The sequence below is a fragment of the Aspergillus wentii genome, assembly GCF_001890725.1.
Source record: "Aspergillus wentii DTO 134E9 unplaced genomic scaffold ASPWEscaffold_1, whole genome shotgun sequence".
In the NCBI taxonomy this organism is placed as follows: domain Eukaryota; kingdom Fungi; phylum Ascomycota; class Eurotiomycetes; order Eurotiales; family Aspergillaceae; genus Aspergillus; species Aspergillus wentii.
Genome location: NW_024467832.1, coordinates 4,275,905 through 4,288,746, shown reverse-complemented (window position 1 = coordinate 4,288,746; position 12,842 = coordinate 4,275,905). Strand labels below are relative to the sequence as shown.

Genomic DNA, 12,842 nt, shown 5'->3' with positions numbered 1-12,842 from the left:
TCCATCCCCCTCATTTTTCCTGTTTCTTACTCAGTATGTGATAATCACAATCATACTGTGCATTATTTCTCCGTGCATACATATAGACAGTACCTACGGAGTAAGTAGTAGGTAGACCCGCTAATGGCCAGACCGAATCCGTCAGCAACAAAATCCCGCAAGTTCGAGTGTGGCGTTGTTCTAAACAGAAGAACAGTGCACATGACATGATTCATTTTCGTTTTCCTTTTTTTGAATATTATTTTATTTTTTTTTCATATTGATGGACAGACGGAGTGTGTGTATTAGGCAGGTCATTATTCCTGTTTATCTTTAGATGGAGGTTGAGGTATTTTGGTAATGTAACTTGGATGTGGCCTCATGTTTCAAGGATTATATCTGAGATTGTATAGGTTACATTCAATTTCAAGTAGATTATGGAGAGATTTCCATATATTCGGCCGTACCATGTGACAATCTTCTACTCCAACAATGACAGATGACAGGACAGTTAACTGTCAGGTTGGACAGGCTGATCGTATTCGAATGAATGTCACCTCGTACGACATTCTGTATGTCATCGCCCATCCAATCATCAATGTTCCGTCGAATGCTACGAGAATCCTAAATGACCGCCGTGCTATCGTCCACTATTGGTGACGCTGCATGTGCGTACCTAAGCATCTGTGATACCTTGTACAGCTTGCTTTCTTTGTCGAGTCATTTCCGCCAAATTCAGTCCCCCGAATGGGACTATGCTGTATGAGTCTAGTCTTATCATGTCTAATACAAAAGCAAAAACACCTGGCACTTGACACCTGACAAACAACTAAGCAAACATTCATCCCTGACTCGGTGGCGCTTCGATCGCCCGTGGTGCTTCCTCCTCCTCTTCCTCGTCATCGCTCGAAAAATCATCCACCCGCCGCCCGTGGCGTCGGTCCTCTTCTCGGCGTCGACGTCGATCCCGCAGGTACTCTTGCTGACGGGCATCTGGCTGCTGTCAGTCTCCATCATCTGTCAGAAGACCTCTCTCGTCCTTACCTCGAATCTCCTGCGTTTTAACAGCGAACGCTTGGATTTCCTCCTTGGTCAACACCCGCAACACTATCACATACTCGGACCGTTCCTCAAACCGTTCGTTCGATGCTTCCAGTGCCGCCGGGTTGACCAGCCGCCGATCGACCTTGGTCCATCGTGCTCCTGGCGGAATTCCCTTTTTGTGCGCGTCTTTCAGAGGTGCAACGCCTTCTCTCACCGGATTGGGTTCTTCGGGGAACTTTTCCCGGGGAGGCTTCAGAATCCCCCTGGGTGGTGGTGCCTCGAGTTCCTTTGTCGGTGTCGGATCCACGGTCACGCTCGTTTTGAGGTCCTCCTGGCTGCTGCCCGAGCCTGGTTCTTGGGTAGGTGAAGCCTCGAGAATCCGAGGCCGAGATTTTGACCGTCTCCGTGGCCTAGCTACTGTCAGATGTTGTGATTGATCTTTGCCGCTTCCTGCAGAAGAGTCAGACCCAGGAGCCTTTGGAGCTGCTGGCTCCCGGCGGTAGTCCTTGAGGTCCTCGTCTGATGTGTATGCATCCGAGTCGCTTTCCACTCGCCGTCTCGAAGGTCTGCTCGATCGGTTGTGATGCCTGTGCTCATCATAGCCCGGTGCGCGAGGTCTGTGACGATCGGATCGCGGAGAAAGCTCGTAATCAAAGTCATCCGAGTAGCCCAGACCAGCTGTACCCAGTCCGGCACTGGACCGTGATGCGACGGATTCACCAGCGGTAATCTTTCTCAGCGCTCGGTCGTCGTGAGGTTGTCGACCCATCTCATCCTCGGGTCGGGGTCGTCGTCGCCGGCGGTGCTGGCGACTGTCATTAAGGTCATATGTAAGAGAGGAATATCCGTCGTCGGATTCTTGGTGTAAAGCAATTGGAGTCCGCTGTCGGGACCGTCGGCGGGACCTCGCAAAGTCACGAGAGGCGTCACTGTCCCCGGAATTGAGAGTGGAGCTTCTCACTCTTGCCTCACGTTCGAGCTTATCAAACCCTCTAGAAGAGGGAGGTGGCCCAAGAGTCCGAGGTTCTTTCTTGGCCATTAAATGAGGGATGTCTTCAATGCCCGTCATACTCAACGGTCTTTCCCGTCTGTGGACACCCCTATCGTAGCTCATCCTGGCGGCAGAATCCTTTTCAAACTGCTCTCTAGGGTTCGTATAAGAGTATGCATCGTAGTCATCAATATCCTCTCCCTTCCGAGCGTTGTGTGGGTATCGCGGCGGATGTCTGGCTTCGTACGCCCGGTATGCGCCAGGGTCCACCCTCGACTTTACCATCGCTTTATCGTTGTGGCCCAATCGTCCAGTATCACTGGAATAGTCGTTACTATAGAGCCGGCGATGGGCCCGACCGTGCCGAGACGAAGCTGGCACCATATACCGCTCATCCGCAGGCAGTGGACTTGTAGGTCGATCATAGCTCGAGCTGATGATGGGAGGCTGTCTGCTCAACGGCGAGGAGGGGATGGCAACTCTCAACGGCGAGTGGGGAATATCAGCCGCCGACGCCGTATTGCTTCGCTGTCTCGGACGGACGGCATACTCGGTTCTCAATTTCGGATGGCCGTGGTCTCGGTAGGCCTTGGACGCGATGGGACGAGCTTCGAGGGTGGATTCACGGTGCAATCGCGGATCGTAGGGTGCGTGGTAGGGCACATCAGGGGGATAACCGCTGTAATTGTATGCGTATCGAGGTGCGGGGGGTTCGTAAGGATCGTATGAGCTCAGCTGCATTGTACCGGTGGAGGCGCGCATCGGATCGATCATACGGCCGGCAGGCGACATGGGCCGATAACGCGCAGAAGGATCCATGACGAGCCTCGCAGACGGTCCTTGCAGATGCAGGGTCAATGTATATCGGAGATTTGTGTATACAGGAGGGGGTGCAGGTGTCGGATTTGTGGGAAAAAGGTTGCGGTGGCGATGAACAAATACGAGTTGGCGTAGTGGAGAGTCGAAGAGGTGAGATCAGAGAGGAAGAAAGAGGAAAAAGATAAGATGAGGAGAAAGAAAAAAAAGAGGAGGTCAGGTGGGGGTTCTGCCAGCAGAGAGAAATTGGAATGTTGTTGAGGGGCAAAAGAAAGAAAGAGAAATAGAAGCGAAGAGGAGGAATTGAGGGGATCGTCGGAGGGGAAGAAGTGGACGATCCGCCCAACAGCTGAGTAATAGCTAACTGGAAGAAGATGAAGAAGATGAAGAAAAAGACGAAGATGAGGATGGAGGTACAGTTGAAGGAGATAAATGAAGATAGATAAAAGCTGATAAATCCTGAAGACGAGGGGGATTTGCGATGAGGATTATTGTGGGAATGACGCAACGGCGGGGACTGCTTTGCTTTTTTCTGCTCGAGGAATGGGATTAATATAGGAGACGGAGAGGATAGAGCAGGATGCTATAGCGAGGAGAATTTGGATCTCTTGTTTGATGGATGTTTGAAGTTGAGAGGAGGTGTAGTTAGGGGTCGATATATCAACACATAAAGAATGGATCTTATATAGCCTCAACCATGGATCGAAAGAAGAAAAAGAAGAAAAGAAATGGACGACGCGAAGATCATCCAGAAACCTAATCGAAACCGCCCGCCATTCGGAGGGACGCCGTTGCTGGCCTTCAATGGCTTCTTTTCTTTTTCTTCTTTTCTTCTTTTCAGCTGGGATGGTGTTGCTTCTGCTCCACTTCTGCCTCACTTTGACGATTCCCAGCCATGATTATTATTGTCTTCTGCTGTTCCGAATTGCCGCGTCTCACTTGGTTTGATCCACCAGGCTATATTCATGACATCATGTCTCCGGAATTTTATGAATTAAATGAATTTATCAGTTACACTCAATATATCAGTCGATAACAATTTAACAATACAGAATGAATACTTCATCACTGGAATAATATCCAACGTGACCAACAGAGTCCAAGTGGGCAATCATTGGGCATCCATCAATCCACTTTTGCCTTCATTTCGGGCACAGAAATAGTAATATCAGAGACATCAAGACATTGAAATATAATTATAATAATAATAATAATAATAATCTTGCCTGAAACACGATCGAGTGCAGTAGTCAATCTGCTGCATTTGATTCTTCAGCATTGTTCCAATTATGTTATACATATAGTATATCCATAATACTATAAGATAACTATTATACAACATAGTACAGTATAATATATAATAATAATATAGCATCAATTGTATCAATTGACATTCTCTCTGTTATATCCGCCATCTCCGACATGTCCGCTCCGACAAAGACTCACCACCACAACTCCATCCTCAACCATCATGATGCCATCGCAAAATCACAATGAATGCCACCAAACCCAGAAGATCACGTCCGACACTGTCCTGTCTTGAATTTCGTCGACGAAAGCTCAAATGCGACCGGAAAGAACCTTGAACTACCACCGAGAGACCTTATATTCCACTACCTGCGCCTATCTCGAGGCCAGTGCAGGATGATCCAGTACATATAAAAGGTACTTATACAAAAGGCCGTTTGCAGGGTATGAGCAAATGGATGACTACTTTTGCCCAGGTTTGTCTTCTCTCCGTATGATTGACATCTGCTAATCCTGTATCAGTACAATATACTGTGTGCTGCGGTGTCAAGTAGACTAGCAATGAAGCTGATCCCCTCCACGACGAGGCCGCTTTTCCAGAGACAAACGACCTCCTTAAGAGATCAAAAGCAATGGGGAAAGTGATCAAGGCCCAGATCCCTTCATCTACTTCGTCTTTAGAACAGACCTGGCAGAGCATGCCGACTCGCAAGACTGCTGATGTCCTAGTGCAGAATTACTTCAGAACGATGGAATTGCCATTTCCCATCTTCCACATTTGCTCTTTCAACGTCGGATACGAGAGATCGTGGTCCAGTCCAAGCGATGCCAGCCCGACTTTCCTTTCCCAGTTGCTTCTGGTCATGTATCGGAGTGCGATTCTGTCAGGATATGGCCCGGAGCATCAGCTACGCCAGGCTCGTCAATGGGCTTCTGATACTCAGTGATTAATTTCAAATCCTCCATACCAAGAATCCTTGACGATCAGTGCCATTCAAACACACTAAATGGGAGTAAGACCTGAAGAGATCCAATCCACGAGATGGCGTCCGTCTATGCGCGAGCTGGTGCGACTGGCAATACTTCTGATAGACACCAAAGGCATTGAGGTAGCCGAAGGAGCAGAAGATAAGCCCAGTGTATCCGCACACGACGTCTCATGCTCGTGCGCCGCCTTCAGGGAAGCCGAGTGTCTGGGTTTGTTTGGGGTTGGGATGGGCATCGCCATGCGACGTCTGTCGTTGGTTCAGAATCGGGCATGATTGAATGGTTCGATTTGATCTAGACTCAAATTCAAGTTAGTATACTCTCAAGATCTAGCAGGCTCTTCGATGAGATAGAAAAATACATATTAAATATGGAAAAATCTGTCACTATTCATGCCAGATTATGTCCGCACCTGTACTTGGATTGTGTCCCAGGGTTCGGAGATCAACCAACCGTTGCCAATTATTCCTACAAAGATGGAAGATGGTTTGTCTGGATCTTTCTTTCTATTAATTTGAGCACCCAGGCAAATGTACACGGACTAACCTGGTCTCTCAGAGCACTGCTCCTGCTACTGCTCCTATCTCCGCTCCGTCATCTCCACCTCATAACTGCAGTACATACTACCAAGCAAAAGAAACGAAACAGCACGAGATCTTCACATTAACACCCTCCATTATTAAATGATATTCTATTTCCATCATCCATAAAGTAATTGATTGCATCCTGCCACATCATACAGTTCACCCAAGCCACAAACAGACACAGTCAGTCAACTCGTTTTTGCCCAAGTTTAGGTCCAGACATCACCAACCGGGCAAGCAGGGCATCGCATCTTCATCATACATGCAGAGAGAAGAAAATAAAATAACTCATCGACACTAGGGCAATTACTTTATCGGAATGATCCTGATCCTTCAACACTGCCACATAATTCAAGGCGATCGGTTATCCCTGACAGACAGGAAGAAAGAATCAATCACCGGACTTGAACTATGCCCATACAACCCAATCAACCCCCTCATGACTCTGATTATGACCATCTTGACCTAATATCCTACATACTCTGTACAAGGTGAAATCGAAGTAACCTTCAAGTGAAGAACTGCGCCACACCCTCGAATAAATTCATCATCATCCATCGTTCGTTGCCTTGCCCTTTACCTATTACTGCCTAGTCTAGCCTAGTTAGTTAGCTTGTGTTTTTGGATTCCTGGAATTGCTTCACTCGATGCAACCTGTCATGCCGGTGCTATGGGGCACTTGGTTTTTGGTGCCCTTCTTTCTGCCCATTTTCCAGGTACCCGGGTTGGATTTACTTTTAGTAATGTATTGTGGCTGTTAGTGGGTTTTCGTGAAGAAGAAGAAGGTATTTATACGGGTTGTGATGAAGGGGATTTGGGTTGGTCTTCATCTTCTTCTTTCACCTCAAGTCGAGTCGAGTCGAGTCAATTCAATTCCATTCCATTCAAGTCGAGTCAATCGAGTCGAATCTTTCCTCTATCTGCATTAGGTCGTATAATCCATTTATATACCAGTCTGTGTCTGCCTGCCAGTCAACCATACTCGTATTCAATAAGAATATCATCAAAATGCCTCTTTTCTCTGTATCAACTACTACTACTGCTCGTACAACTCCTCCCCTTCAACCGATGGTTCGACCCATCAACACTCACCCTCGTACTCATACTCGTCCTGCAAACTCCCGTGCCAGATTCACTTCCTCTCGTGCTATCTCAGACGAACATACCCGGCCAACGGCTCGTCCGCCGTCTATGGCAGGATGGTGGATTTGCTGCTCGTGTGGGGGGCAGAATAACCCGGCTTTGGCTCCAGAGCGTTGCTCTGTCTGTGGGCATTCCAAGGACTACAATTGCACACTTCTTTGATTCGACTTTGTCTGTCATTCTGCTGTTCCTCTTTTTCGGGTCTTCTTCATATTCGTTTTCTTGCATTGATGGGCTTTATGTATGATATCCATGTACTATGAATCATGTTTGATGAGAATTATAACCAATTTCATATACTGAGACAATGTTCAAGTCTCAGACGCAAAAGAATGTCTATGTATTAGTCTATGTCTTCACAATTAAGTAGGTTGTCTATGTTTCACTTGATTTCGTCCAGGATTTGACTCATCTGCCGGCTCAAGTCCCGCTTCCTGCCTCAGTCGAGCCACCACTGGCCCCAGTTCAAAGGCACTCTCTCGGCTACTATGGTCCGCACAGGGGCTCTGCTTGAGAGGGAGGAACCAGTCGAATACTGAAAGCCCCATGACCTGCTGCAGGTTCTTGAAGCCGCTGCCTAGATCGAATGGGTTCTCACCCGGTAACGTTTGAAGAATGGCAAATACATGCCATTCGGTTGGTGGGCCCTGTTGGGAGACCTCAGGGGCTGCAGGCGTAGGCTGCAATGGATAGGTGATGGTGCGGAATGTAGGTGCCCATTGCGAATTGGGGTTGAGCTTGCTGAGAACATGATTAGGCACCCGCACAGCCAACGTCCAGACGGCAGATCGGCGACTAAGATTCTCAATCGTCGTCAGGTTGAACATGGCGAGTTGCAGCGAACTGACGGTCATTCCAAAACCGAATAAGCCAAAGAGAGAACTCCTACATTTGTTAGATCTAGATATCAGAGCTAAGTCTAGATAGTACTCACAATGCTATACCAACAATCCAATGAGGATTAACACTACCAGTCTGGTCCAAGTTAGCAATAGCCCAAGGGCGAAGAAAGATGCACTCACCTGTCGCTTCAGCTCAGCGGTAAACAGCGCACAAACAATAAGAGTAAATATGCAAAGAACCATTGTATAAAAAACGAATTGTATGAAAAATTTAAACGATGTTTCGGAGACAACACCTCCGACCCTGCAGCCTGTCAGCCACGTTCACTCTGAAGGAAGATTCAACCTACCAAGGACAGAAATGATCCATTTTCCGGACACAGCGGTCCACTTCGCGGCAATGGTGCGCCCTATCAGTCTTGAACTGACAGCATGTCGAGCAGTATGCGGGTCTTCCATCTGCCTGGCAAACAAAAACGTCCTTGGTGTAAAAGCTCTCCAACCCGGTGGTATCCAACGGGAATGCTTTGCCCCCTGCATCGTATTCTAACCCACTCTCTGGATCTGGCTCGGGCCTGTCTGTCTTCTCGGTTGTCTTCGGACCCTCTTCACCACCTTTTCTCTGATTACTGCGACTTTGGCTGCAACTTCGGCTCCGGCGGCTCGACGATTGGGCATTTTGGGTTTCAAGACAGGGCGTGCCCCGGGGAAGGTAACCGGGGTTCCAAACAACATTGTACAATAAGCGAAGATATGTAACAATCACGGGGATCAATAGGAAGTAAAAGACGGCGATAATGGCCGCACCCGCGCCTACCCGCGGGCTGCGATGAGGATGGTGAGGCGCAGGATGAATTAGATAGTCGACTATTTCCATCAAAGTGCTTAGCAAATCGAGTCCCGAGCACTGACCCAAAAAAAAGAAAAAACTTACTGCATAGCGGTTTGGTGATGGCATAGCAGGCGTAGACCACGACGCCCAGGAGAATCGGGGGAATGATTCGGGCAACCGCTAGATTCGCGCGCTTGCTCGGAGGAGCCATCTGAAAAATAAGGCTGTAGTTTCTAGGCGAAAACTGGGGAGCATCGCCCGGGGGGAGGTGAAAGGATGAAATAGGTGATATATCAGGGTGATCGGGACCTGTCTGCGCCCATGTTCGATCAGGTGAAATGCCCTGTACAGCCACCTGGGGAACAAACGGGCGATGGATGCGACGATGCGCTGCAAAACATGGCAGGATGACGATAAAAGGAGGATGCAAACGGGGCAAACCATGACGTCGCTACACGTGATGCACGTGATGGTAAACACAGCATTCCTGGATCTGGCGATCTCGATAGATCCGATTGCAAGGATCTCTACTTGACGAATGATCTGTCATTTGAGCTCAACTGCTGTATCTATGGAGTATTGGCACAGCTACGTGCACTGCAGCTGAGTGATAACCCTGTTGACTGATGCGTTACGCTGACTTGACAATCTTCAAAGCTACCAAGCTTCAAGTGCTGAACTGCTTATACAAATCACGATCCCCACACTTATAGACAGCTGCCTACACTAAACTCGAGCGAAATATGATACAGACGAGCGGATGGAATCCATCAACGACCAGACGAAGTCATCGCAGCAGGCATCAACAAACGTACTCGATACATCCACATCGGTCCAGGCGACGAGGGTATCGAAGTGGTATGAAGTAATATGAACACAGCAAACTGGGACGAGTCACGATGTATTCTGCACTGTGATTAGCTCCTAGTTTGATCCGGCATCCGAATATCTCTGCCTGGGTTGATGGACGGCATTGGACACGTTTTCAGGCCGGCAATATGTTGATAAGGACGCAAGCATAAAGTCAAATATGAGTCTATCTGAGGCAGCATCGTTGAGCAATGTGATGGACTGGATGTGATGTATACTCGAGTCTCGATCTCGACTTAGTAGCAAGAAGACTGATGCTTATGCTCAGTTGTGCATAGTATACCAACCACATAGTCAGACAATGAAAGAAGACAGAAAAAAAGAAAAGAAAAGAAAAGAAAAGAAAAGAACGAAAGAACGAAAGAACGAAAGAAAGAACGGATCGGAGAACACCGAAGATGAGGACAGCATCGAGTCTCGAGTGACAGCATTCGTGTTCTCGTGTTGTTCTCGTGTTGATGGCTTAGGCAGCAATCCCTAGTGGGGGAAGCCATTGTGCTCCGGCAAACCATCCATCCATTCTGAAGTCACCGATTCCCAAACCATCGTTGGCGATGACTCCAAGAGACTCTGTGATGGGAGGAATTACTCGGAGGATCCAGAATCTGCGGCAGCTGCCTGATATCCGTGGCTGTCTAGCGATCACCAAGGCATCACTCGGGGCAGAGACAGAGTGTACCGCCAATGCTAGACGCGAGGAATTCTCAGGAATGAGAACAAGCCAGATTAAAAAAAGAAAAGATGTAACAAGCACACTACGAAAAAAGAAAAATAACACGAACCCAAAACAGAAAAAGAAAAAACGGGCCAGAAAAAATAATACTTTTATTAAAAAAGAAAAAGAAATGGCGGAGAAGACATTCGACCCCCGGGCGAAACGGGCGTGTCCAAGCCTCGCTGATTCCGCCTTTTCGCGGGCAAACAGTGGAGCTTTTGCTACCAAATTGAGTCAACTTCTTACTGGAAGCGGCGGTGATGATTCTCAAACAGAGACCGTTATGATTCAATGTCATCTTCTCACAAAATGACTGTGACTGAAGCATCTAGCCCAGGCAAAGCAGCTGCCAAGCCACGTCTGATCTACAGCCGGTCCCATACTGGCCCTGTTGCCCCGTGACAAACTGAGGATATCCTGAAGACAGCATGGAGGCTTCTACCTACTGCTGCTCGATACTATCGCTCTGGTATGGGGCGCGGAAGCCTATCGGGCTGTTTTGCCTGGGGGAAGCCACTTTTTTTTACCCTGGCCAAAGGTGCCTTGTACCTGGTCCATGATGGTTGTGATGTAGATTCTTGATCTATTTAATTCCTTGCTTCCTCAGGCGTTGTTTCTTCTTTCTCCATCATCATCACGAATATAATAAGATTTCATCTCTCTTCTTGACTTGACTTGACCATCTTTCTACATCCTCACTGTCTTCAATCTACTGTTTACTTCTACTTCCTCAACAATGGCTTACACCTGGTACTGCTGTGGCTGCTCCTTCGGCCCTCACGACGCCGATCTTCAGTCTACCTGCCTCGAGTGTGGAGAGCGACGCTGCGAAGACTGCACCTACGAGCGTCAACCTTCAATGGACGCTTGCCATGAACTCTCTCCTTACCCAGTCCCAACTTCAACATGCCACCACACATCGCACCACTTGGGAGTATCACCGGCCATGGCCAACCTCGCCTTGCCCAATGGCCCATCACTCGGTTTTGAGAATGTGTCTGGCTGCGGAATCCCCAACATGTCCAATGAAGGAGTCAAGACTGCCGGCGGTGCCCTATACATCTGCTGCCAATGCCAGGACGGCCCTAAACTATGGGACAACCAGCCAAAGTGTGTGATGTGCCATCACGTTGTCTGCTCCAGCTGCAAGCCTTGCAAATGAAGATGACCAGGTACGAAACATCATAATCTTCATCAGACTACATGGATTCTAACATATCTCACCTCAGGTGCTACGACAATGCCTTGATTGATTTTTATTCGACTTGACTTGACTTGAGCGTTTGAGCGACACATATTACATACCACATATCATTGATGAAACGAGCATGCAGGGTTCTGGGATATCTGGATCTTGGGAGTTTTGATTTATGTTTTTCTTTTTCTATTTTTCTTTTTCTGTTACAATTACGACTTGCATAGCCGGGCTGCATAGATTTCGGGGATAAAGATGACTACATGTTATACTAGAAGAATGGCTGAGGGCTGCAAGACTGAGACGATATTACTCAGTCCTGCAGCCCTTAGCCCTGATCAATTTATTTTGATTATCATGATTGACCTTTGATTCTGCAAGACCAAACAGTAAAAAATAGAATAAATTAATTGTTGTTACTTGATACGGAGAGCCTCGTTGCCTTGCATGCCTGGACCGGTTCGTTTTGGGGCCAAATTTCTATCTTGGTCGTGAGCAGTTCAGCTGACTGTCGTACATATAATCTATATACAATTAATAGATATACTATCTTCTATAATAGAATCCGTACAATAATAATAATAATAATAATAATAATAGTATCTAATAATGATGATAACAATAAATTCCAAACCCAACCAAAACTAAATACGAGAGCCGCATTCTTAATCCAACAGTGGCTGTCGATCATGACATACATGCATCACCGCCCTTTCCACCGGGTTTTCCCACTGTAGCCGCTTCCATGTGCGTGTGAAATGGCGGTCGTGCTCGGTTTCAGCTGTCGACGGCATTTTGGACTGCGTTTTGGACTGCATTTTGAGGCTGTGCTCACACTTTTTTCTTTCTAGACTTTCTTTGTAGATTATTATTTTCCTGGCTTTTATTTTTTATTTTCTGATCTATATTTTATGAATATTACTACTGACTCTACTATTGATCCTTTGATCAACCAAGGATTATTTATCTGAATAACTACGCCGTCTGATAGTCGAGTCGGGCTCTCGATTAGGAAAGGAACATCAATATATTCAGACAGTCAAGTAATAGATGGATAATAATAGTTGAAAGAACAGCATACATAGCAATGTGATATCATTTTGCTAAAAACTATATTCCTAGTCAACTCATTGGATTAATTCTCCTACATAATGACTCAACCCTATAACTCTCTCATGCAGTCAGGCCATCACTCGATGACTCCCATCTGTCACAGCATAACACTGCCTCTTTTTTTTTACTCATCCTCACAGTTGATGACTATGGTCGCTCGGAATGTTAGCCGAGAATAGATTGTTCCATGCTGGGTCGGTCTGGGTTTCATTCTTTCATCCCTGTTCGCTGCGGCCGATTATATGAAACTATTCAGACTGGTCTCTTTGTACAACATGGCACTGCGCCTACCGGGCGTTCTTCCCAAGGACCTTGGGGTTTGTTTCACTTTGTGTTCAGTCAATGGAGTCAGATTGTACTTCATTTAGTTACTCTTCTCTTCTCTTCTCAGGACACCGTTTCCTATTATCCACTGTTCGAATCGCCCGTTTTGCGCCTTGCTGCGTCTCCTTGTAGACGCTAGACGCCCGGTTCAAGTGCCAA

At 47.2% G+C, this 12,842-nt stretch overlaps 5 protein-coding genes across 5 annotated transcripts; 3 read left to right on the top strand and 2 right to left on the bottom strand.

Moving 5' to 3' along the window:
- Positions 1-779: 779 nt before the first annotated feature.
- ASPWEDRAFT_278209 (uncharacterized protein) lies at positions 780-3,196 on the bottom strand. The gene has a single exon (XM_040833050.1). It carries the CDS (start codon positions 2,831-2,833, stop codon positions 983-985), a length of 1,851 nt encoding a protein of 616 aa, XP_040695309.1. The 5' UTR covers positions 2,834-3,196; the 3' UTR covers positions 780-982.
- A 1,415-nt stretch (positions 3,197-4,611) lies between these two features.
- ASPWEDRAFT_35220 (fungal specific transcription factor domain-containing protein) lies at positions 4,612-5,399 on the top strand. Its single transcript, XM_040834178.1, has one exon. It carries the CDS (start codon positions 4,711-4,713, stop codon positions 5,023-5,025), a length of 315 nt encoding a protein of 104 aa, XP_040695308.1. The 5' UTR covers positions 4,612-4,710; the 3' UTR covers positions 5,026-5,399.
- Positions 5,400-6,054: 655 nt separating this feature from the next.
- Positions 6,055-7,292, top strand: ASPWEDRAFT_278070 (uncharacterized protein). Its single transcript, XM_040833048.1, has one exon. The coding sequence runs from the start codon at positions 6,320-6,322 to the stop codon at positions 7,037-7,039; it is 720 nt and encodes a 239-aa protein (XP_040695307.1). The 5' UTR covers positions 6,055-6,319; the 3' UTR covers positions 7,040-7,292.
- ASPWEDRAFT_167643 (DHHC family palmitoyltransferase) lies at positions 7,155-8,677 on the bottom strand (the record flags this gene model as incomplete). The annotated part of the gene is made up of 5 exons (XM_040830177.1): positions 7,155-7,677; positions 7,727-7,767; positions 7,815-7,938; positions 7,985-8,501; positions 8,569-8,677. The coding sequence occupies 5 exons, from the start codon at positions 8,675-8,677 to the stop codon at positions 7,155-7,157; spliced, it is 1,314 nt and encodes a 437-aa protein (XP_040695306.1).
- A 2,110-nt stretch (positions 8,678-10,787) lies between these two features.
- On the top strand, positions 10,788-11,300 carry ASPWEDRAFT_167642 (uncharacterized protein; the record flags this gene model as incomplete). The annotated part of the gene is made up of 2 exons (XM_040830176.1): positions 10,788-11,163; positions 11,281-11,300. 2 exons carry the CDS (start codon positions 10,788-10,790, stop codon positions 11,298-11,300), a joined length of 396 nt encoding a protein of 131 aa, XP_040695305.1.
- Positions 11,301-12,842: the final 1,542 nt, after the last annotated feature.